This window comes from Alosa pseudoharengus, unplaced genomic scaffold (genome assembly GCF_046254945.1).
Source record: "Alosa pseudoharengus isolate Yale_2024_CS ecotype anadromous, Long Island Sound unplaced genomic scaffold, YU_APseudo_1.1 YU_APseudo_1.1_scf_9, whole genome shotgun sequence".
Classification (NCBI taxonomy): domain Eukaryota; kingdom Metazoa; phylum Chordata; class Actinopteri; order Clupeiformes; family Clupeidae; genus Alosa; species Alosa pseudoharengus.
The window spans coordinates 534,889-562,872 of NW_027468881.1; the positions used below are offsets into that span (position 1 = coordinate 534,889).

At 39.1% G+C, this 27,984-nt stretch overlaps 1 protein-coding gene across 2 annotated transcripts in view; it reads left to right on the forward strand.

Annotated features, from left to right (window-relative positions):
- Positions 1-1,403: 1,403 nt before the first annotated feature.
- The window catches only part of sdf4 (stromal cell derived factor 4), a 46,671-nt gene continuing 20,090 nt past the window's right edge, over positions 1,404-27,984 (forward strand). The window contains exons 1-4 of one of the 2 annotated variants that reach the window (XM_076276219.1): positions 1,404-1,624; positions 1,708-1,781; positions 7,853-8,174; positions 13,486-13,622. In XM_076276219.1, the coding sequence (XP_076132334.1) occupies positions 7,867-8,174; positions 13,486-13,622 (445 nt within the window). In that variant the 5' untranslated portion in view covers positions 1,404-1,624; positions 1,708-1,781; positions 7,853-7,866. The remainder of the gene's footprint in view (positions 1,625-1,707; positions 1,782-7,852; positions 8,175-13,485; positions 13,623-27,984) is intronic. The other variant, XM_076276220.1, reaches the window with a different exon arrangement.

The following is a 27,984-nucleotide window of genomic DNA, read 5'->3' on the forward strand; positions in this document are numbered from 1 at the left end:
CGAAGACAGTCCGAAACATTGCAAGCTCTGTATGGAGTTGCTTGAGTAGGCTAGCCTACCTGGGTCATTTCAGCCGGGCGGACCGGTTACATTATGTTGTTATGAGTGCGAGTCAGTCGAATCAGCCGGCTATATTGTCATGAGTGGATCTGTAGACGAGCAAGTAGCCTAGTTTCTACTCGTGTCAAGGTGATAATAATATAGGCCTAATGAGAATAGTAGTAGTAGTAGTAATAATAATAATAACAATAATAATAATTTATTCACTGCAGGGCATTTCTACGTTCCTGTTTCTATGTCTACATTGAAAGTCAATTGCTTAGGCTAGGTTAAGACAATAAATAAACAGTCTGGCTCAAACTGCTTTCTTTCCCGTGAGTGGGTGGAGGTTTTGATGCTATTATATTAGGCTATTTTATATTATTTTATATGATATTATATTAGGCTCGCTAACATGATATATATATATATATATATATATATATATATATATATGTATAGCTATGATTAATAGGCTAATAATATGAGTTGCCTAGTATTAGCTGCATATAATACCTATTAGAATAGATTCCTAGTAGCCTACTATTAGTATATAGTAGTGGTAATAAACATTGTAGCAGAGTAGCATTAGACCTAGGCAAATTTTCTATTGTTAACAAAACAACAACAAATAATGAATTATTATAATATAGGCTACCCTCTCTGCCAATAAGATCAAAGTTTCTGAACATGAGCACCAAAAAGATGAACAATGTGTGGATGCACTTTGACCAGGAGAGCAAAACTCTTAGGCTAAATGCAAGTACTGCAAAAGCCTGGTTTCAAATCATGGAGGATCCACATCCAACATGAGAAGGCACTTAACGAAATGAAGCACCCCACTGCACTGCTTGAACGTAGGACTGAATTTCTTTGCGATTTAGCAATACTGACTCAAGTGACTCAAGTGACTCGTTCAACCCGGATCAGTTTAGTGAGTGACTCAGAATAACCCGGATCCTTAAAAGGAATCGAGTTTGACAGGCCTAGTCTCTCTGTGTGTGCGCGTTATCAGAGCCCGCCCTTTTTAGACATAAGGTTCCAACTCTTTACGTGAGCGTTTATTTACATATATTTTACTTTCGTTTTAATCTGACAAAAAGTGTGGGGGATAGAATCGTGTTTCAGCAAAAGTGTGTACGTTATAACACCCACATCCCCCACGCTTGCTACGCCCCTGGCTGGTTAGCCTAATACGGATTTTTCCAAAACGTCAATAGGAGACATGAATGGGAATTTACTTCCGGCACCTAAACTCTCTCGGAGGAGGGGCGGGACTGTGCAGCTCTATATCCCTCTCGCTGATTGGTGGAATACCGGCATTTTCGTGTTGTCACTTCCTCATGCTATTTCCGCAAACTACAAGCCACTCAGAGATCAAAAATGTTAAAACGTACCAGTACAGACATCACTACTGGTCAAAACCATAGACATACGTAGACTTTAGAAGGATAAGGCTGTTTTGATTTTTTTCCACAATACCATTTTTTTCCCCTCCACCCCACTTTGAGGAAGCCACGTGTAACGTTACAGAACAGCTGGAGGACTGATACCTGACATTTATAGGTGCAAATAGGCTATCTGGGTAACGTTAGTGTTTTTTTTTTTTTTTTTTTTTAACAACGGTTAAGTTAGCTTACATTACCTAAATGTATTTCTTTTTCTCAGTTGTTGGCTGACCAAAACTCGGGTCAACCACGTAGCCTATAACGTTCGCGTTGTAAACAACTCACCAACAACAGGTAAGTAGGCTAACATAAACCATAGTAGGTAAGTAGGCTAACATAAACTGCTATGAGCAGTTGTGCCATATACCACCACCACATGCAAAATCCCAATGCTATCATATGTAACGTTAAAATTAAGCCCCGCAAAATATAACCAGCAAAGTGGTCGGCCTTGCTGGGGTAAGGCCTTGATGACAGTATTATCTCGTAACCTTATATCGCAATGGGTCAGACTCGTTTAGCAAGTGAAGCTTCCTTAAAAGTATGATGATATAACGCAAATCCAATTATCTAAGTTGCCTAACTGTTACTTGTGTTTGTCTCAAACAAACTTCTAAAGGCGAACGAATATCTTCAATGAACCAAGACAAAATGTGGTTCCCTTGGTTTTTCTGCCTTTTTTGAAGAGCTTTATGCTTACTTCCGCCTTCTGACATTTCCAGTTAGAATTCAAGCAGGAGAAAACCAGAAAAGCAATAGATGTAAAAAACTGGTTCTTAGTATTTTTCAGGAATTTTACTGACATTTAACTGGCGTGTAACTGTTATGTGGGTAATGACGTGACTTCGTTTTTCTCTCTTTTTTTTGAGGCTTGATGGCATTCTTTGCCACAGCAAACGTCAGACCACTCTCTAGTTATGGTTATGGGACTTGGCAGACGCTTTTGTCCAAAGCGACATACAAATACAAAACAATATAATACTTAAATTTAACAGGGAACAATTTATGTATTTATGTATAGTATGTGTATGTAGGCCTACAGTGGTTAGAGTGGGATTTGGCAGGTGGGGGAACCCTGAAATCCAGTGTCGGTGCAATGGGAAAAAAATATTGACCGTTGGACAACATATTGAGTATCAGTGTGTAGCAATAGTGTAGCAATACTTTTTTTTGACAAGAATTGCTAGTTTCTTGGTCACCCCTGTCAGTCAAAATAGCCCCCCATATTGATTTGTACCAGGGGTGTCACTAGACCTAAACTGCAGTGGGACACAAGCCCCCCTGTATGTGAACCAGACGTGAAAGGTAATGTGTTTCTTTTTAATAAACTGCCTGTATACTTACAAAGTTCTCAATGCTTCGGTTTACATGTAGAGACCCTCATTATGCTACTGTGTAAGTGTGGTGCTATTTTGAGCCTTGTTAGTGGTATAGACATAGCGATTTCTTTTTACTGTACTTGTGCCCCGAAGGTTAGCGTTAAACGCTAATTAGCGGTTTGCAATAAAACTGGTCACATTCGACTAGCATGAAAATAAATCCCAGCGAACAGCCGAACTCGGTACACATTTGTTATTAACCCCAGGTTCATTTTGCGCCGGAATTGTCCTTTAACATTTAAATGCATCAATCTGGTGCACTTTGAAAAGAAATTCAGAGGTTAGATTTGCTTATTTTCATCTATGGATGGAAATATTTGTGCTGTAGCCAAAACTGTTTTGCACACACAGGTGGAATAGTTATGATGATGATAGCCTAGTAACATGCAGTAAGTTCAGAAATGGTCAAAAATAGTGTACATTTCTAGCCTGGAAAATCCAGACCCTGATAATCTAGAAAGATTAAGGGTCTGGCAAAGAACAATGTAATGGCCCAACTCGAGGGTCGGCAACAAGCATGCATTTAAAAATCTCACTGCACGCAATCGGATAACACTACGACCAGGGTTGGGTCAGATTACTTTGAAATGTAATCCATTACTGACTACAAATTACATGGCAATTTTTGTAATCAGTAACGTAATCAGTTGGATTACCAAAAACATGTAACGTAATCTGATTACTTTAGGATTACTTTTAGATTAGGCCTACTTCAATAAATACGACCCTTAAAGGAATTATCCGGAGTAAAATGCACTTTAGATCAATTTACGGATGATTGGGAGTACATACTAAATCTGTAGTTGACATCTAAATCATGTCATTCGGATGTGTTTTGAGAAAGTTCGATTTTACCGTTTTTAGTCAAAACTCGTTAGCCTGGAAGTGACCCGGGCATGTCATTTCGCCGCTACAAAACGCAATTTGTATACCTCTTCTACAGTTCCAAACAACATTACACTTATGTGGTAGTGAGTAGAGGGTCCCTAAAGCCAACCCGAAGTATCCCGAGGGGCTTTTCTCAATATGGGTTCTTTTCTATACTTGTGTTCTCATGAACTTGAAAATCGTTCTGAAACGTCATCAATCACCGCCAAAGTACTGTTCCAATTCACAAGTTCGCATTTATTCAAGAACGCATAACATTCCCGGAAGTGTTCTCGAATCGTTAGTTTTAGCAAGGATGCATCGGGTGGTGACTTGGTGGATTGAAGATTCCACAATGCATTACGTCAGCTCAGCCGTGACACTCACATAAGAGAAATGGCAGCATTGATACATAATAGGCCTACCTATCATAATTGCTGCTACAATCCGATCCATGTTTAGGCTATAAACGGTAGGCTACAGGCTTCACAACTAACGTTAATCATAACTGTCACTTAAACTGCGAACTTCAAACGTTGTTCCCGCCATCGGCAAGTGAATAGCCTATATTCTTATTAATATTTAATAAAAAAAAAATCAATGAGAAACAAACTTAAACAAGCTGGTGAATTATATATTTTATTGTAAATGTCAGAAATACTGGGTAGACCAATAGAGCCATAGGTAAATGACTAGACTCCCGAGCTGTTCCGAGAGAAGCTGCTGTTGGCAAGAAAGCTGCTGTCTCAAACTGCAAATTGAGCGTCCTGTGTCCTCGCGTTCTCCAGAGTCTGGACTCACGATCTTAACTTTTCAAGTTCGAACTTTCAAGAACGGGAGACCGTTCTTTAGCGTACTTTGTATTGAGAAAAGCCCGAGGTCTTTATGTGGTCGGATAGAGAGTCCAGAATGAATTTCATCAAGCCAGCACCTTTCCGGAAATGTTGCCATCTTTGCTGCCATCTTTGCTGCCATCTTCAGGGGAAAGTCCGTAGGAGTCGATTGCTGAGTGTGGAGTAACACGCTCTGGAAATTCACAATTTCGTCGCCGTTTAAAAAAAAAAAAATACTCCAGGCCATACAACTTCATTTCAATTTCGAAAGAAATACTGGACTATGTTTTTTTTTTTTTAAAAGACAGCGATTTCAAATCAATTTAATTATCCCATTGTGAAATCTCAAAAAGTATAAAGTTTACAAAAACGAAAAATACATTCCTCAAGTGTCCTTTTCAAGACCTATGACTACGTTACAAAGTTTGAATGAAGTTTCTACATTAAACGGTTGAAGCTGAATTAGACGCAGACATTTAATGGGAATAATAATAATAACTAGAAATGCAATTCCAAGGAATTACCAGTGCATGAAAATGCTAAAGTTGTGATGTAAAATATCATGTATAGTTAAAACAGATAATACAGAGATGGTTACTACGGTGATGCTAGGATAGACATGGTGGTTGCATAGCTTAATAAAAGTTGATAGTTTAAAAGTAGAATGTTTAAAAGCTGAATGTAGATAGTTTAAAAGTTGTTGATAGACAGTAGATAGTTTAAAAATTGTTGATAGACAGCTAGTTTAATAGATAGTTTAAAAGTAGACCGTTTAAAAGTTGAAGGTAAATAGTTTAAAAGTTGTTGACAGACTGGAAGTTTAATGAATGTTGATATTCAAATAGTTTAATGGCTGTGTATAGGTAGATATTTGACGATAACTGAAAGTTGGAATGGCTCTAATGTTTGCTAGCAGTTATACTAAGATTTTTAACTATGCTAACCATGCTACTTAGCTAATGTTTATAGCAGTGCTAGCAATGCTAACATGCTAACCATGCTACTTATCTAACGTTTTATAGCAGTTTTGTTAAACATGCTAACTATGTTAGCGATGCTAACTATGTTAACCATGTGACTTAGCTAACCTAGCTAATCATTTTTAGTAGTTATGCTAACTATGCTAACTAGCATGCTAACAATGCTAACATGCTAACTATGTTAACCATGTGACTTAGCTAACCTAGCTAATCATTTTTAGTAGTTGGGTCAATGACGTATAAGGCCTTTGAGAGGCCCATTTTTAAAATACTTGAAATAATAATATATTTGGCTATTTTCTAAACATTTGGAGTGTAGTCTACACATGCATGTGTGTGAAAACTTCAAACAAAGATATTTTAGTGTTTTTAAACTCAAATGAATAGGGCAACGACCTTAAAAAAGTCATTTGGGGCGACCGTAATTTATCTTAAAATTAATAGATTTCCTTTACATAAGTTATATTTTAAGAAGTATCAGTAATTAATTGAACTGTTTAAGAAAGATATACTCATGTGTCCTTTCATTTATTGCAAATTATGTATATAAAAAGACATGAAACATTTAATTTTCTGCTATGGCCACACCTGCGATGTGGGAGATGGCCTAATTAAGTTTCGGCCATGGATCACGCAAACATGGCAGAGGATTTAAGGCGAACGGGCAACTCAATCAGACTGTAATACGTAACATAAAATCTAATCGATTAAGATTTCATATCATGTCAAAATAATTCAGCTAATCAGACGAAGTAAACCGTTTGCTCTGATGTCGGACTTCATGTGGCCTTTTTTGGGCTTTCCTGTTGGCGCGTCACCTGCAGCGTTTCGCCCTTCTTTTATCCACATCTCTGCGAACTTCCGAGCAGGGAACTGTTCGAAATGTAATACCTACCGTTATTACCGCCTACCTTTAACTGAAAAAATAATAAGGCCTGTTGATTGCTTGTTTTTTCATGATTACAAAAAAAAACATCCCCCCCGCTGGTTTTTTGACATCACACACTGGTTATATGTTGGTTGCTATGGCGGTTTTTAGGTTGACATTATGGTAGTGGTTGCAAGGAGGGAAGAGCACGCGATAGTTACACTCCCACTAGATGTTTTGTTGCCACTCAGCAATTAATGAACCAATATCAATAAATAATAAAACGGGTATAAAAAGCAATCTGTTTGTGATTTATTGTAATCTCACAATGAAAACAATGAGGAAAAATCCAACCTTGAAGGGAAGTAAATTTATTTTGAGAAAAAGGAAAATCTAATAAAGAAATAAATACTTTTAACAAAACATGTCACTCACAATGATTGGCACCCCTGCTTGTAATACCTTCTTATGCCTGCCTTTGCCAATAAAACAGCTTGTAATAGACACTCCATAAAGTTGGAGAACACAAAGCAAGGAATTTAAAACCGTTCGTCTTTACAAAGTCTCCCCAGATCCAAATCCAGATTCCTACTGTAGGTCCACACTTGTGCTTTCTCCTCTTTTTTCTATGGAGTTTTAGATCAGGGGATTGAGAAGGCAATGGCCGAAGCTTGATTTTGTGTTCAGTAAACCATTTTTGTTTTGATCTGGACGCTTATTTTGGTTCATTAACCTGATGAATGATCCAATCATGTCTTGGCAGAGATTGACAGATTTCCTTTGAAAATGTTCAGGTTTTTCTTAGGGTTCATGATACCATGTACCTTAATTAGGTTCCCACTAGCCTGGCTATCACCAGACCCAGCTCAATCTTTTAAGATTGAACATTAGTCTGGGGAGTCTGCTCTGTATTTTCTACTGCACAAGAAGTGTGATCAACGGGCATAGTTCAAATGACTCCGTACGCAATTGGATAGTCCTTCAACCAATTAGACCAATGATCCAGGTGCGCCAGGTGGATAAGCCAGTTTGTGATAGTCTTATGAACATTATCCAAAAATTCCTTATTTTATCCTTAATATCTTCATTTTGTTGCAGAGACCTCAAATATTGGCTCAACATTAATAAAGTATTGTATTTGCAGAATACAACATAATTACAAAATAATGATTGTTGCCATGTGAATACAAAAGATTATGAAAACATTGGAATTTAACAAAAAATGTTTTGGGCCTTAGTTTTGGGACCAAAATATTAGGTACACAAACTTTGAGCAAAATCTGAAACGGAACAGCAACCGTTTTTCTGGATTTTGTCTGATTTGACACCGAATGAACCAGATAAAGTGCCCCCTCCCTTATTTACTGTAATTAAAGTGATTACTATGCTGGTTTCTAGGGTATGGTGTTATACAGTGTTTTTTGTTTTTATTGTTTAGAAACACTTGCAACTATGACTGGTGGGAAGAAGGCCCAGTGCGGCATGTGGACAGGCTTCTGCACTCTACTTTCTGTGTTGCTCATTCTTGATGTCCATGGTCGTCCTGCCAATGTTTCTGTACTTAAAGAAAAAATGGCTAACAGCAAAGAAGAAAATGAGATTCTTCCACCAGACCATCTTAATGGAGTGAAGATGGAAATGGATGGACATCTCAACAGAGATTTCAATAAGGAAGTTTTCCTTGGCAAAGAAATTGAAGAGTTTGAGGAGGACTCTGAGCCCCGCAGGAACAGGGAAAAGCTGATTGACATTTTCCAAAAGTAATGTATTTGCACTTCTGCATTGACACCTACACCTACACTACTGCATTATTGACATCTTAAGGTGAGACACGGCAGGTGAAAACATTGTTTTTTCATGCACTGGCCAATTTCGAGATTTTGGGTAGTTTGCTACCTTAGCATGTATTCTTTCACACTACTACTACAAGATTTACACATTTAGGTGTTTATTTCATTACATTGTGTTTACTTGTGCCTGTATATTTCTCCTAAATTCACCAAAAGTTAGCATTCTAACCTTGCATGCACTTTCATGTGTAGTACCATTGGAAAGCTCTGTTTTCCCTGCATGATGCTATGTGATCCAAATATGGACACTTCCTTTGTATCAGCAACCAATCGTGAAAGTTCAAAGGTGCGTCTAGGCTGAGAACAGAATCTCATTAGCTGTGTTTCAAGGCTGTTTTCTCAAAAATGAGTTTCCTCCAAACGGTAACACTTTATGGTAAAGGTACATGAATTATCATGAATTAATGCATGAATTAATTCATAATTTATACATTACTTCATTCCTTTATCTTATGAATCAGGAATTTACATGGGTTCAAAATATCTCATTCATTACCTCATGCATGAACAACACATCAACTAAAGCATTAGGTAGGGTGGATACATCATTATGATTTATGATTTTTTAAGCATGATCATCATGATTACATGAATTTAAGGTTAATTACTCATGAGTTCATCATGTTTGTGGCCCTCAACTAAAGTGTGAACAATGGCATGTGTTAAGAGAACGGCACAAGTTGTGTTTAAATCAGAATTTGATTAGTGATGGCCACATTTTTGGCAGAAAAAGAAATCATCATGATCATGCTTAATAAATTATAATTCATAATGATGTGCCCATCATACCTAATGCTTTAGGTAATGTGCTGTTCATGTAAATTCCTGAGGATTCATGATCATCATATTAAGGAATGAAGTAATAAATCATTAATTAATTCTAGGGATGCACAATATTGAATTTTAGCAGATATCCGATATGCCGATATTTACAAGCTCATTTTGGCCGATTGTCGATGCCGATATTCATCTCTAATTTTTATTCATTGAAAAGTTTCTCCTGTACTACAATTAACCTGTTTTTATGATAGCGTAGGCTACTTGCTGTCAATACGGGACATTAAAAACTTTACTTTGATTCAACCCTGTATCATTTACAAAATAGACATTCACTCATGAAAAATATTTAAATTATTTCAAATATGGCACATTTATTAAGTAGCTTAAAATTTTCACATAAACATGTAAATGTCATACTTGAACAGTAGCCTACAAGACAGTTCCCCAAGAACTGTGTTGTTGACAATATGACACATTGTTCTCAAATGAACAGAAATGCAGCTGTAACCCTGTAAACTTAAAATGTCAGTCTGTAGAATAAAATGAATGAGACCTACAACACGTAGGCTAGTAACTTTACAGCTACAGCTTGATGAATCTCACGCTAGCTTTCTAACGTCAGTCAACGTTACACACTTTAGGAACTGATTGCATTGTAAACAAAAGCTTAGCAATGCGTCATCACGGTTTTTAGCTGGTACTGTTCTTTCTGGCTTAGTGCTTTGTAGAGTTCAAGATGATGGCTCTTAAGATGTGTAATTAAATTGGTAACGTTAAAAGAGTATCGTTTTACCCCTCCGGTTTCCGGAATTTGGAAATACTGCCACACATACGGCCACACCATGTCGAAGTATGTTGTTGGCGCTCATAGTAACGTAAACATTTGCTTTGCGTGCACATAATTAACAGATCACCTTATCGGCCAGGCACATTGGCAGAAATGTTCATATCGGCCGATGCCGATAATTATGTTATGAAGCTTTTATCTGCGGATACTGATGTCAGGCCGATATCATCGTGCATCCCTAATTAATTCATGCAATAAAATCATGATAATTCATGTACCCTTACCATAAAGTGTTACCCACCAAACTTTCTAGTCTTATGCCTAGCTATATTTAGAAGATTGTAACAGATGGATTTGTATTCCTAGCCTGATTCATATTACATTTTATGCCTAAAAACATGGCAAAAATCGAAGTAGATATCCATAAATCCCTCTAATGTTTTCCCCATCTAATATGTGAACACAATGAAAACATAATTTTGAACCTGGCTGTATCCAATGCTCAGATTTTGTGTTGTAAAATGTATGCAAATTAGCGCATATTTAATTAGATAATGCATCATTTGCATAAACAGTAAATTACAGAAAACTTGTAATAATTTTTTTTTTCATATTAATGTAAGTAATCACTGGGGAAGTTTCATAGTGATATCTCCTAGTTAAAAAAAAAATCACTTGTAGTGTCTCGCCTTAAATCTTATATCAGACATATCCACTTAACATGTGTAGGAGGTAGGCTACATTCATACACCCTGTTACAAGTCTAATTTGCATCTTAAACCTGGGCAAAAAAATGCAGCAGCATGTCTGGTCTTTGATCAGTCAAAGACAACACATGTAACTCCTCTGTTAGTTAATCGCTCTTCAGCAGAATCTTTTCAGTTTCTTTGAGTTACACAACCCAAATGTTCTAAGATGCTTAATCTGTGCCAAGGGGAGGGGTGGGTCTGTTGTCAATAAGAGAAAGTGTGAGGCAAAAAAGGGATATATTCAGAATACACTGTAATGCCACTAATCAAGCATGTATGCAATAGCATTAGGTGAAATATACTTGGTGTGTTGGAGTGTATTTGAAATTCCTTTTTAACACAATTTTAACATGAAGTGAACTAGAAATTGTACTTTGATACAAGTTCAATTCAACTTAAAGGTGCAGTTGGATTTTACGCGATTTCAAGCCCATAAAATTTTTGTCAAATTCAGCATTTTGTGAGTACACTGTTAAAAACCCGGCCCCTGTAGGCAGGCCAGGCTTCAAAAACTGGAAACAAAGTGGGGGCAGCTTGTCCCCCAAACAAAAATGAAACCCTGTGTGGAATTTCTCAGGAAATACAGAAGGTAAAGAGAGGTGAGCTAACTCTGTGGCGTGTTTCGCTTGGTCCTTGGTTAAAATGTAATTAACATTTTTTGTACAAAAGAGTCTGCTAATAAATTTAAATATAAACCCAAACACAAACGTGACTTCCTGTGTAATCCCTGACTGCACTTTTGAGTGAACTAAGCACAATTTCAGTTAAGCGAAAAAATAACACACTTTAAAGGAAAACTTGGCAGTATTTCCCCCTCTGCTGGAGAAATTGTGCATTATGCTATTTCAAACTGTGGAAAAAGGTAACGATAAAGCACATGGATTTGTTTACAAGCTAGCAAAACGGTTAGCATAAGTTCGGCAGACAATGTGGATGTTACAAGGTAAGAAACACGATTTAAAACGAGTTTCTTGTTTCTCACTTCTCTTTCCGGGATGGTAGTCTCAATGTTGCAAGGTTGGTTTTCCGCCTGGAGTCACCATTTTCACCGGAACAGGTCATTTAACTATCCAAATGATTTCTAAACGGGTTTATCACGTTGAAATAGTTGCCAAGTTCCCCTTTAAGTTCACTCAATCATGAACCCACTTGGAAATGTACTCATCATTAGTGTAGCTGCAAGTATACTGAAGTATGTAAAGATGTAGTATTATTTCAGCATACGTTTTTCACCTGGGAGAATATACTCTATACTTCTTGTGTATTTGCATGATACCGTCATTACATTTTCAGTCTATGGGTAACATATTCAAAGTACACTGTAATGCCACTAATCAAGCATGTATGCAACTGCATTAAGTGATACTTTTGGGTCTTTCAAGAGGGGTCTAAAGGCATATCTGTTCAACGTGCACTTAGTTTGTTAAGCGTTTCTTATGCGTTGTGGTTTGTATATTATAGTATTTGTTTATTTTCATTAGGACACTTATATTTAGTGACACAAAATACACTTTGAGAGAGCACACTAATAGTGTAATACAAATGACGTGAAAAAATATTAAACTTTCCATAACTGCACTGTATGTATAATTTAATACACTATTTGAAGTAAGTTATGTACAATTTAAAGTACACTTACAGTAAAATGCATGTTTTAAAAGTATACTGATATGACACTTGTAGTGTTGCAGAATTAATATATATTTCTAGTGTACTGAATCTATTTTTAAGTATATTTTTTGAAAATACATACTTTAAATCAGGGGTCTCAAACTCCCGGCCCGCGGGGCCAAATCCGCCTTTGCGTGTATACGACAGTGTTCACTAAGCATACCATGCTTATTTTATTTATAAAATATTATATAATTATATTATATTATTTATTTCGACCCTCTGTCCAACATAGCTTGGAGGTTGCAGTGGTAATCGTGATGATAGTGTCCGAAATGGATGTGGTACAGACAGCAGGGGTAGTAGAAATAGGGCTCTGAACTTCTGAAGAACTACAAAGTCACCCGCGATAGGAACTGACTTGACCAGGATACTTTATTGTAGGCCTTGTGGTTATAGGCTAGTAATAGTTTACTATTGTTGGTATACATCTTAGGCCTACTGTTTTCCTGTTAATTTGTTATGTGGGTAATATGACAACAAAGAAAGTAAACCTGCTCAAATATGCTCAACATCCAGTATTTACTGAAAGGTGCATAATTTGAGGTGCTTGCCATCCAGTGGCAAATTAGATGGGTAAATTTACACCCTTCATAAACTTTTGTTTATACTCAAAGGTTTTACAGTAGGACTTTATCTCTGACCACTTTCAAGCCATGAAAATTTTGATATAAAAATCCAATGGTGTTGCTTTCTTAACCCTGACGCCTAGTTTGCCAGGTTTAAAAACGTTAGGAGAGGAAAATATTTTTATTTGGTGTGAAACACACACATAGGCCTACATGTTTTTATGTTTGTTTTTATAATTTGTATTAATATTTATTTTATCATTATTTTATTTATAAGCTAAGGTTGCTAGCACAGGTGTCTAAAAATAGATAAAAGACTTGCACTTTCTGTTTGTAGTCTTGTGTTTTAAAATACAGTATTTGAAAAAAAAACATTGCATTTTAGGAAATAGCCGTTCTTTTTTTGTATTATTCTTTAAAACTGACGTGGCCCTCCAATCAGATGACATTGGCAGAAGTGGCCCTCAGCTCATTTGAGTTTGAGACCCCTGCTTTAAATGAAGCACAAAAAAGAGAAGTATACTCATAATTAACTTAATATTCTTCAATTATATTTCTAATACTCATATTCTTTTTCACCTGGGTAGCAACAGAGGTATCTTGGTCTAGTCACTCCAGTGACATGTAAATCCCACTGTACTACTCTGACTGACTGTGTTTTGCAGGGTGGATTTGAACCATGACAACAGTGTGAGTGCTAAGGAAATGCAGCGTTGGATCATGGAGAAGACGGAGGAACATTTCCAGGAGGCTGTTAGAGAAAACAAGCTCAGCTTTCGTGCTGTTGACCCTGATGGAAATGGTAAGGGGGGGTTCTCCTAAGTACAGTATAAATTCTATCTATATTCATAAACCTGACACAGGACTGGTAAGGCCAACATTAGGGGCAGCCGTGGCCTACTGGTTAGCACTTCGGACCTGTAACCGGAGGGTTGCCGGTTCGAACCCTGACCAGTAGGCACGGCTGAAGTGCCCTTGAGCAAGGCACCTAACCCCTCACTGCTCCCCGAGCGCCGCTGTTGATGCAGGCAGCTCACTGCGCCGGGATTAGTGTGTGCTTCACCTCACTGTGTGTACACGGTGTGCTGTGTGTGTTTCACTAATTCACGGATTGGGATAAATGCAGAGACCAAATTTCCCTCACGGGATCAAAAGAGTATATATACTTATACTTATACTTATACATTAAACTCATAACCTATCTAAGCTGAAGCCTAGTTCATTGAAGAAGTGGGACATGATAAGCAAGTCTGGTAAACTCTTCTGAGCTCCAGACTAGCTTTTTCCACTAGGAGCGCAGTGGCCCCCGATTGAAAATGTTAGGGGCGCAGTCAGAAAATGTAGGGGCACACAACGTAAATCAACATGCTAACCAAATATTCACATTTCTACTAATTTCCACTGTATTACTGATAAATACTTTCAGGCTTGGAATTTCATAATTTTAGGGGCAAGGCCACTTGGCCTTCAGTTGGGCATATTTGGTGGGGCCACACATCAGGGCACCAAGGCCAAAGTTAAAGGATAATTCCGGTGTGATTGAAACACGATACCGAGTGTGAATGTATGTCTCATAGCTCACCTCGGCTTGTCCCCTGCACTCAGAAATCTGGCACTAGTTAGCCAATGCTACCAACACAGTGTTTCGTTGTGGTGCCTCGGGCATCGGCCTAGCCATGCAAATAAATCACTGTTTTACACCATTTACGAGGCTCAAAGTCTCAAAGTAGCTCCATACTTCATTGGTAGACTTCCGAGGGCCTTGACATTTAAAACGAGACATAGAGAACTTTGAAAAAGCCCTGGTAGTTTATTTACAAGACGATTTATACAGACAGTACCTTAAGGAATTTTACCGTTCGACGCTATCTTGAATTTAGTCACGATAAGTCGAGCGACGAGTACCAACAAACAAAGACTTTGAGATATTGATCCATGCCTTTATTTCATCCCGCCTGGACTACTGTAACTCCCTTTATTTTGGTGTCACTCAGTCCACTCTATCCCGACTTCAGATGGTGCAAAATGCAGCTGCAAGACTGCTCACCAAGTCTAAAAAGACACAACATATTTCTCCAGTTTTGAAATCTCTGCAATGGCTACCAGTGAAATTTAGGGTAGATTACAAAATTCTTCTTTTTGTCTTTAAAGCTTTAAATGGACAAGCTCCCCAATACCTAAGTGAGCTTGTACACTTTCACTGCCCTCCCAGAACTCTGAGGTCATCAGATAAACAATTGCTCTCAGTACCTCATAGTCGTCTAAAAAATAAAGGTGACCGTGCTTTTTCAGTAGCTGGGCCCAAGTTGTGGAACAACCTCCCTTTTCACATTAGATCTACACCAACTATTGGTGCTTTTAAAGCCAAGTTAAAAGAACATATGCTATTAATGGCTTTTAAATGAATTGTGGAATGTAATTATAGGCTATATATATGTACATATTATTTTAGTTTTATTTTCCTGTTGTGTTTTTTTTTTATGTGTGTGTCTTGTTTCATTTTGTCTTATATTAACTATTTATTTATCTTTTATATATATATATATATATATATATATATGTTTTTTATTTTTTGGAGCACTTTGGTCAACCACAGGTTGTTTTAAATTGAGCTATATAAATAAACTTGACTATGACTATGACTAAGTATGATAAGGGATCAGATTCCAAAAATAATTCAGTGAAAATGCATGGATTCCAGTTGCTGCTACTGGAAGCAACTGAATCCATGCATTTCCACTGAATTATTTTTGGAATCTGATCCCTTATCATACCTAAATTGGCACTATGTTGGAGTTTATGAACTACTAATATTTAACAGGTTGCACCACACAAATAGTTTCTGTCAACAATATCGCAAAAAAAACACAGGCACAATTTCTGCAAAACTTGGTGGAAAGGTGGAGCAGATCCGACTCAAAGGGAATTTCAAAGTATTTCTATATAGTAGCCTGGCTATTTTTTCGCAACGATAGCGAAAGAAAAACTTAGAGTCTCTCTGTGTCCATTTAGTGAATGATGAATTTGTGCGTAGCCTAGGCTATTGCCGTTGTCCTTCATTTCTTCACGTCTTACAACATAATGCAATAATAGTCTAGTGAAGTCAGAAATGAGCCTGTCTAAAGGCCTCTTGGAAATCATGTGGCATGTCACATTAAATGCGCACTCAATTGCGATTCGAAGCAAAAAGTATCACCAATAGCCTAACGAAGGTAAATTGCATTTGTAAATGTGGTGACGGCAAAACGTTTTGTGGTTAAAGTGAATCGTAGACTATATAATAACCAAAGAAAGTGAAGGAGATGATTTGCACCTCCGTCCACCAAATAAAAGCCGTGGTTGTGTTTCTACAATATGTTGGCACAAAACGTAATTTCTGTCAGAAACCAAGTAGGCTAAACGTTTTCATTCTCAGTAATGTGATTACTCATATTTCAAACCGCATTTCTCCGGCCCCTCAGTTGTGATACTTTTCATGAACTGGCCCCCATTACAAACTAATTGAATAGCCCTGGTCTACTCATTACTCGTTACTCAATGTGTCAGCTCTATATCGTTCTTGGCAGATGTAACGGAATATGAATGTGAAAGACTTGCCTTTCAGGGCACGAACGGTCAAAAGCACAAACTTTTAGAAATATCCTGGCGTCATTTTAGGGACCAGGAGAAGTTTTCCATTGAAGTAGGCTAGCGCATTTTAAAAGTAGGCTAGGCTTCCTATTAGACATTCTCTGGGTATACACAATCTGTGTACACATAACTTGCTCTCCCCTTACTTCCCCCGAAATACATTAATTATATTCTATAGTGACACCTTATGACAGTCCCAGGTATTAACTAGGGGGCAGAAAAAGACTCATTGCACGGTTGAAACGGCATAGTCAGTCATCCGCTTCAAAGTCATGCTACCGTAAGGCTAATCATAGCTGTGCCCTCACACTATCGTATGTGACAATTTACTTAAAAAGGTGATTTTCTCCTCTTCTGGCGTATCGTGACAGGAGAACCATGCCAACTTTGGATGCGGTTATCTTAGCGATACTTTTTGCAATACCCTCGATAAACATATCGTTGGAAAGTTTAGTTTATGGCCGTTCGCACAATAACTTAGAGTACAATAACTTAATTTTGTAATTTTTATCAAAGCGACTGGTTTCGCCTTGCAGGGTCACATATGTGAACCAGACGTGAACGGTAATGTATTTCTTTTTAAAGGGACACCAGGCAAGCTTGATGCTTTTTCTCTACGAAACTCCCCCTCACTCGGTCTGAAGCTCTTTTCCTTTTCTTTGCATCTTCCATCCGGGTTTTCGCTGCTTCTTCGCTGGCTCTGCCATTATACACACGTTTGCAACAATAGCTAGCGTTTCGTTAGCCTGCCTCTGTGCTGTATGCAGGATGTAAACTGATCCTGCTTGGGTCGGCGGGTACGATACACTGAACTTGCAAGCATGATATTATTCCTACAGGCAGTAGGGGCGGGCGAGAGTCTTCATTCGCCCTGTAATGAGTAATTTAACCATATACTGACTTGACGAAGATGAGTAATTAACATGAAAACGTTGCCTGGTGTCCCTTTAATAAACTGCCTGTACACTTACAAAGTTCTCAATGCTTCGGTTTACATGTAGAGACCCTCATTATGCTACTGTGTAAGTGTGGTGCTATTTTGAGCCTTGTTAGTGGTATAGAAATAGAATAGAAATTTCTTTTTACTGTACGTGTGTCCCGAAGGCTAGCGTTAAACGCTAATTAGCGGTTTGCAATAAAACTGGTCACATTCGACTAGCATGAAAACAAATCCCAGCGAACGGTCGAATTCGGTACACATGTGTTAACCCCTAGGTTCATTTTGCGCCGGAATTGTCCTTTAAGTCTGTAGCCATTGACGGCAGATCGAGAAGGTGGGTGGTTTGATGATACTACTATGTTGTAACACTAATTCTGTACAACCAAGATTGAAACAATTGTTGTTCAGAATTTTTTTGGCAGGAAATCAATAAAAAATGTTAAAGGCTAAAAGTTTTTCCCTCAATCTCCCCCTTTTTTAGCCATAGGAAACAACAATTCTGGCCTACAAAGACATAGTGGAGCAACTACGCCAACACTAAAACTGAGAAAAATGGCTTCAAAGTGTTTTTGGCCAGGCAACTGTGTTGTAGGTACAGTTGTAGGGATGCTGTAATATCTTTTTTAAGTAGAGATCCATGTAATACCTTTTTAGAAAGAAAATGTATATTTACAAAAAAAAACATTTGTATTAATGTGAGCAACTAAAACACAAAGGCAAAGTACAGTAACTACAATTTCAATATGTACATCCAGCTTTAATTTTGTTGGTTTTGTATTTATTTTATACTTTTATTGTTTTAATTGTTTTTTCTGTGTTTGGATGTTCATAGTTGATAGTGCTGGAATAATCCTAAATTACCCTTAAAAATGGCTTTTGTTGCAAATTCACTTTCATAGAGGACATGTAAAAAAACATATCACAACACTTTTAACAGTGGCCATCTGAAAAGTACTGTTGTCTTCACAAAGTCAATTAAAATTAATAGTAGCACATCATTTATTTGTTGAAGAAAGTGACCCTCAAGATAAAACATTTGGGGGAATTTTAGGATAACTTCTCTGCCCAAAATCAGGTAGCACTAGACTCTCATGTCTCTCATGGACATTCAATCATTTTACTAACACAACGGTTATAAAGAAATATGTATATATAACTGACTGATGTCGAAACTATGTACATTACCAACCTAATTTGTTTCCAAAACCCCAATGTTGAGGACGTAGCTAACTCTGATAATCTCCTATGTAAAACAGTTAGGTTGCTAGCTTGGAACTTAAGTATAACATAATTATCTACTTGTAGGAAATACGTTCGTATTACAAGCGATAGAATTAAGGTGTGACTTATGATGTTATGAGTTGATGTGAAGTTAATGTTATGACAAAGTTAAGCTTGCCAAACTTAGTTATAGTCAGCCACAGGCAGCTTGACTGTGACTACATTCGTGACACGAAGTAGTTAGTAAACTGGAAAGAGCAAAAAATAGAAATATAATGGTCACCTACTGTAAATCCCAAGAACACACAGATAACTTACACCAACCTTATTTTGTGCCTTTTATCCACGTTTGTTTAAAGATTTAGTAAGTATAATATAAGCCCTTTTCGCTCCCCACTTCGATGCAGCTCCATAGGTTTCAATTATATCCAAATAGTCATCTTTCCCCCAATCCCCCACCCATCTTGTCGGTGATTGGCTGGAACATGGTTTGTTATATTTTGGTGCACAGCCTGTGTCCCTAGTGTTTGTTTGACGAATTACGGCGCCTGTGTTGTCTCCTGAGACCGGGCTTTTTCACAGTGTATTCAGGGGGCAGGCAGCTAGCGGATCAAGGAGAGACGATTTGAGACAAAAATGAAATTGTGCTGAAACCATGCAGGAACTCATAGTGCACCTTTAAAAGACCGTCAAAGAAGCCCAATATTGATATTGATATTTTACTTCAAGGGATACGCCACCATTTGGGGAATTACACTCATTTTCCCCTCCCCTCAGTTAAACTGTTGAGTTTTACCTTTCTCCAGTTCATCCAGTCGTTCTCCGAGTCTGGCGATACCACTTTTAGCTCCAGCCTAGCATAGATCATTGAATCGGATTGGACCATTAGCATCTTGCCCGCTAGCATCAAGCTTAAAAGTGACTAAGACTTCTGGTAATTTTCCTATTTAAAACTTGTCTCTTCTCAAGTTAGAAAGTGTATAAGACTAACGGAAAATGAAACGTGGCTTTTCTAGGCTTATTTGACATGGAACTATACTCTCATTCCGGCATAATAATCAAGGAACGTTGTGAACGTATTATGGGCGGATTGGGCGCATCAGCGCAATGATATCACACAGCATCTGAAAATAGTCCCTGTAGGCTATAACGTCCAGCAACAAGTTTGAGCTGCAGCAGATTATTACTCCAGAATGGGAATGAATGATAGTTATCCAAGATGGCGCCGCAGATGGCTGCCTCTGTACTTTGTTTGTTTTTGTGCATTTATTATGTTTTCTGCAATATCTCACCAATAACTTTTACCAGAGAGGAACTCTTTAAACATCACACAATCCAATACAGGAACTTTTTTCTCTGGTTTTCACAAACCCAGCAAGTTTTACTGAAATCCTGGTTGGAGGCGCCGCGGTTCTCCATGAAATCTGCTGGAGATGCAGACGTGGGAAGCGAGCAGGAGCGTGAAATTAAGGAAGCGGGGACTACGTACCTCGCTTCCAGCCATTCACCTAGCAAACGTCCGGTCCCTGGCAAACAAGATGGATGAGATGCTGCTTCTCAACCAAATCAACTCGGACTTTCACAGATCCGCCGCCCTGTGTTTCACTGAAAACTGGCACTGTGCATCCCAGACGATGCTCTTCACCTGCCTGGTTTCCAACTCATCCGGACGGACCGCAACACAGAACTTTCAGGGAAATCGAAAGGCAGAGAAATCTGCTTCTATTTAAAGGAAGGTTGGTGTACAGATGTTACAGTGCTGAAAAAGACGTACAGCCCAAACTCTCTTCATAAACTGTAAGCCCTTCTATTCTCCACGAGAAATTCTCCTCATTTGTCATGGTTGGTGTTAACATTCCACAACAAGCCTGCGTAGCAGACACGCTACAACAGTTAGCCAACCAGATAACAGACAGAGAAAAAACACCCGGACTCTCACCATTATTGTTGGGGAATTTAACAGCGCCAAACTCAATCAGGAACTCCCTAAATACAGACAGCATATCAAGATTACCACCAGGGACAAAAACACACTGGACCACTGTTACAGTTGTAAAAGATGCCCATAACGCCGTATCTCGGGCAGCTCTAGGACTCTTCGATCACTGACTGCTCCATCTCATCCCAACCTACAGGCAGAAACGAAAAACTTCTAAACCTATGGCAAGGGAATCAAAGCTGGAGTTGCAGGCTTGCTTTGACTGCACCAACTGGAGCATTTTTGAAGCTGCAGCTACAGACCTCAATGACCTCTTTACGTCAGTTTTTGCGAGGACATCTGTGTGCTAACCAAGACCTTCTGCACATACAATAACAGCAAACTTTGGTTCCCTCCTAATCTTAGGAAGCTATGTCAAGCCAAAGAGGAGGCCTACAGGAGTGGAGACCGGAACCAATATAAGCAGGCCAGGAACAAACTGACAAAGGAGATCAGGGTAGTCAAAAGAAGCTACAGTGAGAAGCTAAAAAATAGCCTCTCAGCCAATGACCTGCATCAGTTTGGAAAGGCCTGCAACAGATGACTGATTACAAAAGACCATCCCCCCACACTTCAGAAAGTCCCAGACTGGTTGACAACCTGAATGACTTTTATTGCAGGTTTGAAAAGCACTGATTATCACACCCCTCACGCACAGGTTTCCCCTCAACACTCAACCCCCTCCCCTCACCTGCACAAACAATCTGCAAGAATGATGTGTGCCAGCACTTTCAGAAGCAGAAGATCAAGAAAGTAGTGTTGTCACAATACCAACATTACTGTTTCGATACCGATACCATGTCAAGAATTGCGTTTTCAATACTTTTTAAAAATTTGATTTGATTTGGGGGCCTGCACCACCTTGATGTCATCAGTAATATTAAATATAGTGTGATCATTCAAACCAGTGACCATCCTAGATTCTGCTCGACCCTCCACACACACACACACAAACACGGAAAATGATGGCTTATGTCATATATTTCTATTTCATAAATTTTGGAATTTATATATTTTGTATATTTTGTTAAAGGAACACGCCACCCAATGTCAGTAGTAATATATGTTCTTACCTTTAACTTTCACGAGTTGAGTCATACCTCTCCCATGTCGGTACGTGCACTCAAACGCTCTGGTGCGCGGCTGGACTGTGTTAGCATGTTGCTATGCTAGCGGGCTTTGACGGTAACTAAGCGTAGAAGTAATCAAAAACATCCACGTTTTCCCGACTTAAATACAGTTGCACGAGTAGTTGATAGAAATGCTACGGCCACGCAACATGAAACGTGGCGATTTTCCAAGCGAATAAACCGGAGAACTACAATGTGTGGCGTAATAGCACTTGGGAGTACTTCGACCTAGCGTAGTAGTATTGTTAACACCTAATTGTAGATCCTATCCACCACAGAGTTTAGAATCCATGCTGAATCGACCCTCAGCCTCTCCCTCCCCTCTGAGCGAGAGAGAGGCACACACACTAGGGATGCGCTGATGGGCTATTATTTCAACCATAACTGCATAGCAAAACTTATCATCCATCAGCACCAAAGTTTTTTGACCAATTTTCAAAACCGCACCCGCCCACCATCCGCTGGTTGTTTTAATGTAGGCTATAGGCCTATGGGTGCATGATGCAGCGCTGCTGACGTGAGGCTAGAAAGCCCTTGCCTGTTCTAGAAAGACTGATCTAATGCAGCAAATATATTAAAAGGCTAAGGTCCTACATTGGCTATGTTGTAGCCTATCCCCAGAATATCAGCAGCAAACTCTGTCTCTGTCTCGCAAAACCGTCTCCAAATAAAACGCACATCAGCCTGTTGCCTATTCTGCTTGTGACAATATATCGTCCAAAATGCTTGATTGCATTGCATTCTCCACATTTTTAGCTACATTTTCATGTACCACATCAGCATTTTTGTTCAGTGAATCTTTTGTAAATTGCTTGACAATTACCGTCGGGCCCTTGTCAGCAGCCTTCGGCTTGCCTCTTGCCACTATTCACTCCTTGTCTTCCGATGTCATTTCTGAGTCATCTACAGATGTTTACACACATTCACCTCCCTAAATAGAACCAACTTGACGTTGACTTCAACCTGTGTTATATGAGACTGCCTAGGTTATTTTGTTTCGATATTAGCCTATATATAAAACACATAATTGTAGCCTACCATTCAGGGAATAGGCATTTAAAAGAGAGACAGAGAGTGATATGACTCAGAAATGACATCGGGCGATGGCAGTGCGAGATGTTCAGAACGTAAGAGCTAAAACTTCTACAAACTCAATAACATCCACAGCGGAAAAAGAAGGTAATGAATTGCGCTGTCTGTCTGAAAAAGACGCGCTCGTGCAGTCAAAATGAATGGGAGTCTTTAGAACAGGCTTGTCAGTCACCCTGACATAACAGTGTGTAAAGTAGCCTATAATGTGAATGACTTATTTTATCAAGGATTTCTTACAATAGGCATTAATTAGTAGGCCAGGAGCATGTTGAAATTATGTGGCAAATTGCGTTTTTTATTACAATGATAAAATTGTAAAAGGACGTGACCGAAGCTGAGGCAAGCCAGGCAATAGGCTTATAGGCCCGACGGTAATTGTAAAGCAATTTACAAAAGATTGTAGATCAGATCAGATGCTGTCCCCGCTCTTAATCTAACGCTACGGTTGGCCAGAAATATGCCATAATTCAGCCATACACTACTGGCGCCTTCTTATCTGTTATGGCTGCCCATAATCATGCCAAATTGAAGCCAAAAGTTTTGGTCTGCCAAAACAAAGCCCAAAATCGCCAGATGTATGCCAAAGTGCTGCCAGAAAGTCTGCTATCTGGGAGAGACTGACAAGTCCGATGGTAGCTAATGTTATGAGATACTGGATATTTACTGGATATTTACGGGAAAATATTAAAACGGATAGACAGCGCGAAAAAAGTTAAAATACGTGAGAAACCTGGAAAAAACGGGAGGGTTGACAGCTATGATCAGCGCATCTCTAGTGTGTGTGCCTCTCTCTCGCTCAGAGGGGAGGGAGAGGCTGAGGGTCGATCCAGCATGGATTCTAAACTCTGTGGTGGATAGGATCTACAATTAGGTGTTAACAATACTACTACGCTAGGTCGAAGTACTCCCAAGTGCTATTGCGCCACACATTGTAGTTCTCCGGCTTATTCGCTTGGAAAATCGCCACGTTTCATGTTGCGTGGCCGTAGCATTTCTATCAACTACTCGTGCAACTGTATTTAAGTCGGGAAAACGTGGATGTTTTTGATTACTTCTACGCTTAGTTACCGTCAAAGCCCGCTAGCATAGCAACATGCTAACACAGTCCAGCCGCGCACCAGAGCGTTTGAGTGCACGTACCGACACGGGAGAGGTATGACTCAACTCGTGAAAGTTAAGGTAAGAACATATATTACTACTGACATTGGGTGGCGTGTTCCTTTAATAATGTGTAGTATTCTATAATCTGCATAATGACTAGTAGCTAAAAATATTTAGTCGTTTAGTTTACTTGACAGAGACCATGTACAGAACTAGTTCTATACCAGAGTTAGCTGGTTAGCTAATTTGCATCTGTGGTCCCTGTGCAGGAGTTAAAAAAACAATAAAATGCGTACTAAACATTACAGACAGTATCGGCAACAAGACAACAACAACATTACAGATATAACATCTTACAAAACACATAATAAATTTGGTGTTCTATATACAAGTTCAATGATCGCATGTTTGTTTTTGTTTCAGCCATGTCTTCAAAGAAATTTTAAATCTGTTCAGAGTTGCACAATTTCTAATATGTAGTGGAATTGGGTTCCATTTTCCAGTTGCTTGGAATGAGAATGCTGATTGCCCAAAAGCGCTCTTCCTATATTTGGTGGAACAACCGCCTCTCATTGAGGCCCTGGATACTCTTACATTGTCCCTGCAGAGTGACACACATTGCTTGAGTGGTGGTGGTGCAAGGTCATGAATTAATTTGTACATCAAGCACATGTCAGCAAAGAAAAGAAAACTGTCAAAGGTCAACAGGTTATGCTTTTTTATACAGGGCTCCAGAGTGCCACCAATTTGGCACCGGTGCGACCAGCTATTCGAGAGAGGAAAAAGTGTCCGCATTGAAACTCTACCTTTGGTTCAATAACAGACACATATTTGCCCAATATCGTGGTTTAAACAAATCACAGATAGTGAAGGGCAGGACCTCCCCTCTGATTGGCCGTGGCCAAGTGCCTGTGTGTAAATTTGAAAATGCGTGTGCTGCAGAGAGAGAGAGAGAGGTCAGAGACCCGTCGGATAAACAGAGTGGATGTAGTTGCATTACAGTGTGGTCACATAGGCCGAGATAAATGTACCCTCTCCCCACTGCCTTTCGGCGGCTGGCAGCAGCAAACCGATCAGACGAGTCCGAGATGATGATCAAGTTTATCGTTGCCTACGATAGGCCTAGTGAAACTTCCCTTCACCAAGTTCAGTCCGAAATAATTATTTGTAACCTATACGTATGTTTATTGTCCTATGAATAATGTATAAGTTAGGATAATAACTCGAATGTTTATTTAATTTCCTGCCTGAATATAATGTTGGTAAGAGCCTTCTAGTTGTATGAATATTACACAGAACTGAACGGGAATTAAATATTTGTTTGAGATGAAAAGGTATTTTGTTTTGGCTACCTGGTACCTGTAGGTAATGAGGTCACGTGAGATGTACACCTGGCCTATTCCTGAGGGGAGGGAGGTTTTAAAAGGGTAGCTGGGAGGCCAGACGGGAGGTGTTTTTGTGGAGAGTAAACGTTTACCAGAGATTATAAATAAGAGATTGAAATAGACGCTGCATACAGGTTATTCTCGGCACATTTCATGCGAAAAAAGGATTAACGCTTCTCCCGCTGGAGTAGCTACTGTCTGGGGAGAAACGAGGAAGCAGCGGGACATTTCGAACATTCAGACCTTCGGTGTGGTGAGCCAGCGGTGTTTATTTTTCCTACGCTGTAGGCCTACAGTTTATTTTCGTGGATTTTTGATTACGGGACTATTGGATTATTGCATTTTTTTCCGTTTCGAGGAGCGACTCCTTTTTCTTCTCTGTTGGACATTGTGCGCACCTGGAATTGCGGTAGCGCTTTATATGACTGAATTATATATTTCTGTTTGGGGTAGGGGTTATTTTGTTAATTGTATGGGATTGGTTGCATGTATGAAATGAAATTAAATCAGTTAAGCGAGAGAGAAAAAGCATAACGTGACCGTGAAGCCGCACTAAACGGCAACTAAACTTAAACTCAAATGACTGGTGTCCGAATTATTTCTTTCTGATTTTAGTAGCGTTCATCTCATATATAAAATTTAGGGTTGAATTGTTACATATTCACCAGAAAAATAGTTTGAACGTAAACCCGACGTACAGGAATGGCACTTGCGCCAAATTTATAGGAGTCATTGCAGATGAAAAGACGTCTTAAAATTGCGAACAATGCATACAAGGCCTTCGCGAACGACAGAGATACAGATATCGCCGAAAAGGAGTGCGTCATTGACCGCAGTTAATGCAGGGAGAAACCCGGTTTTCAACAGCAATATTCGTTTTGCGCGCGAGTTGTGTAAACTCATTCTGATGGCATCAATCAATTTAATCCGGTATTTGGCGCAAACCGAATATCGCTGCTACATTTAAAGCCCGAATATTCTCTGCATGTATAACTGTGGTCATTGTGTACGGTGAATTGAATGGACACATTTGGATCGAGCATGGCAAGTCATTGCAATAGCCTATAATAATAGGCCTACCATTTCGTTACTGCATTAACCATGGTGATGTTCTTATTGAAAATTAATCAATAAATACTAAAATTAAAAAGTAAATTGCATTGTGGGACTGTCAAATGATTATTGCAATCATCATTGCAAAATCACATAAAAATCCCCCAGGCTACTTGGAACATCTCTTAAAATTGTGCTCAAATACATTTCTATGGAAGATGCTAGCATGGCGAGCTGGTTTAGCCAAGGCCTAAAGATCATGAAGGATAGTATGTAAGACATTGAGCCATGAGATGTGCAGTTTGAAGCCCTTAAAAGACGTGCACTGTTACTTTACTCACTGTTATTTTTATTTAATTCATCTTGAGATGTTTTAAGTTTAAATTTCAGCTCAGTGAAGCACTTAAAGCACCAACACTTCATTAAGTTACTTTTCTTGTAGAATTGTAAATCATAAGTCATAGGACAACCTATATAGGACAGTAATTAAGGAAAAAAGTGAACCTGCTGCGGTGTTATGCGATGTGGTTGAAAATGTGGGTGCACCTAACTTTTGTGCTGGTGCACCTAAGAAAAAAAGTTAGGCGCACCAGTGCAACCAGTGCAAAAAGTTAGTCTGGAGCCCTGTTATAATGGGGCAGTGATGGTAGTGTCTTGGTTTGTTCATTTTCACAGCCTGTTTGTAAAGGGTGTACAAGGGTTTCAGCGTAGTCACACCCGCCGGGCAGTGATCGAATTATACCGTGAGCTTCGGGGGGTACAGCTATTTCAACTGGTGACATCACTCTCTATTTTATATAGGCTTACACACATGATTTCACACTTGTGGTTCATAGTCAACTTTCCTTATAGGTCGTATGACCGTGGCTGGCTGGCCGTTAAAAGTTAAAAGAAACTACTGTAATCATACTAGCAAGCACAATATACCATAAACGTTATGGGAAGGGTTGAATTTGGGTAAACACTGTTTCAAGGTGCGCCCCGTGCGTAAAATTGTGCGCCACAGTCAAACGATATTTGTTGGTATAGCAGTGCAATGCAAACCTGGAAATGCATAGACCAATAGCACGGAAATGGCAAACATACTACTTAAATTTAAGAACCAGAATTGTTTACACATGGGCCACAGCAAGTCTCCCGTTTAATAGCCAAGTTCACCTAGCCTAATACAAGGCCTGCCTTTGGTTCATTTAATTCGTTTTTCTTGGATAGCCTAAGCCTACCAAACATCAAGCAAATAAAAAATTACTTGTTTACGGTTGTTAACCCATATCATGGGGCATAATCATATTCATGGGGCAGCCGTGGCCTACTGGTTAGCGATTTGAACCTGTAACCGGAGGGTTGCCGGTTCGAACCCCGACCACGGCTGAAGTGCCCTTGAGCAAGGCACCTAACCCCTCACTGCTCCCCAAGTGCCATTGTTGATGCAGGTAGCTCACTGCGCCGGGATTAGTGTGCTGTGTTTCACTAATTCACGGATTGGGATAAATGCAGAGACCACACTGCAAAAAATTAAATCTAACCAAGTGTTAATAATCTTATATTAAGATCAAAAAATCTATTTGGTATTGTTTTTAGTATGAAAAGACTTACCTAGCGCTCTCTCGAAAGATCACTTTGACTTATTTTAA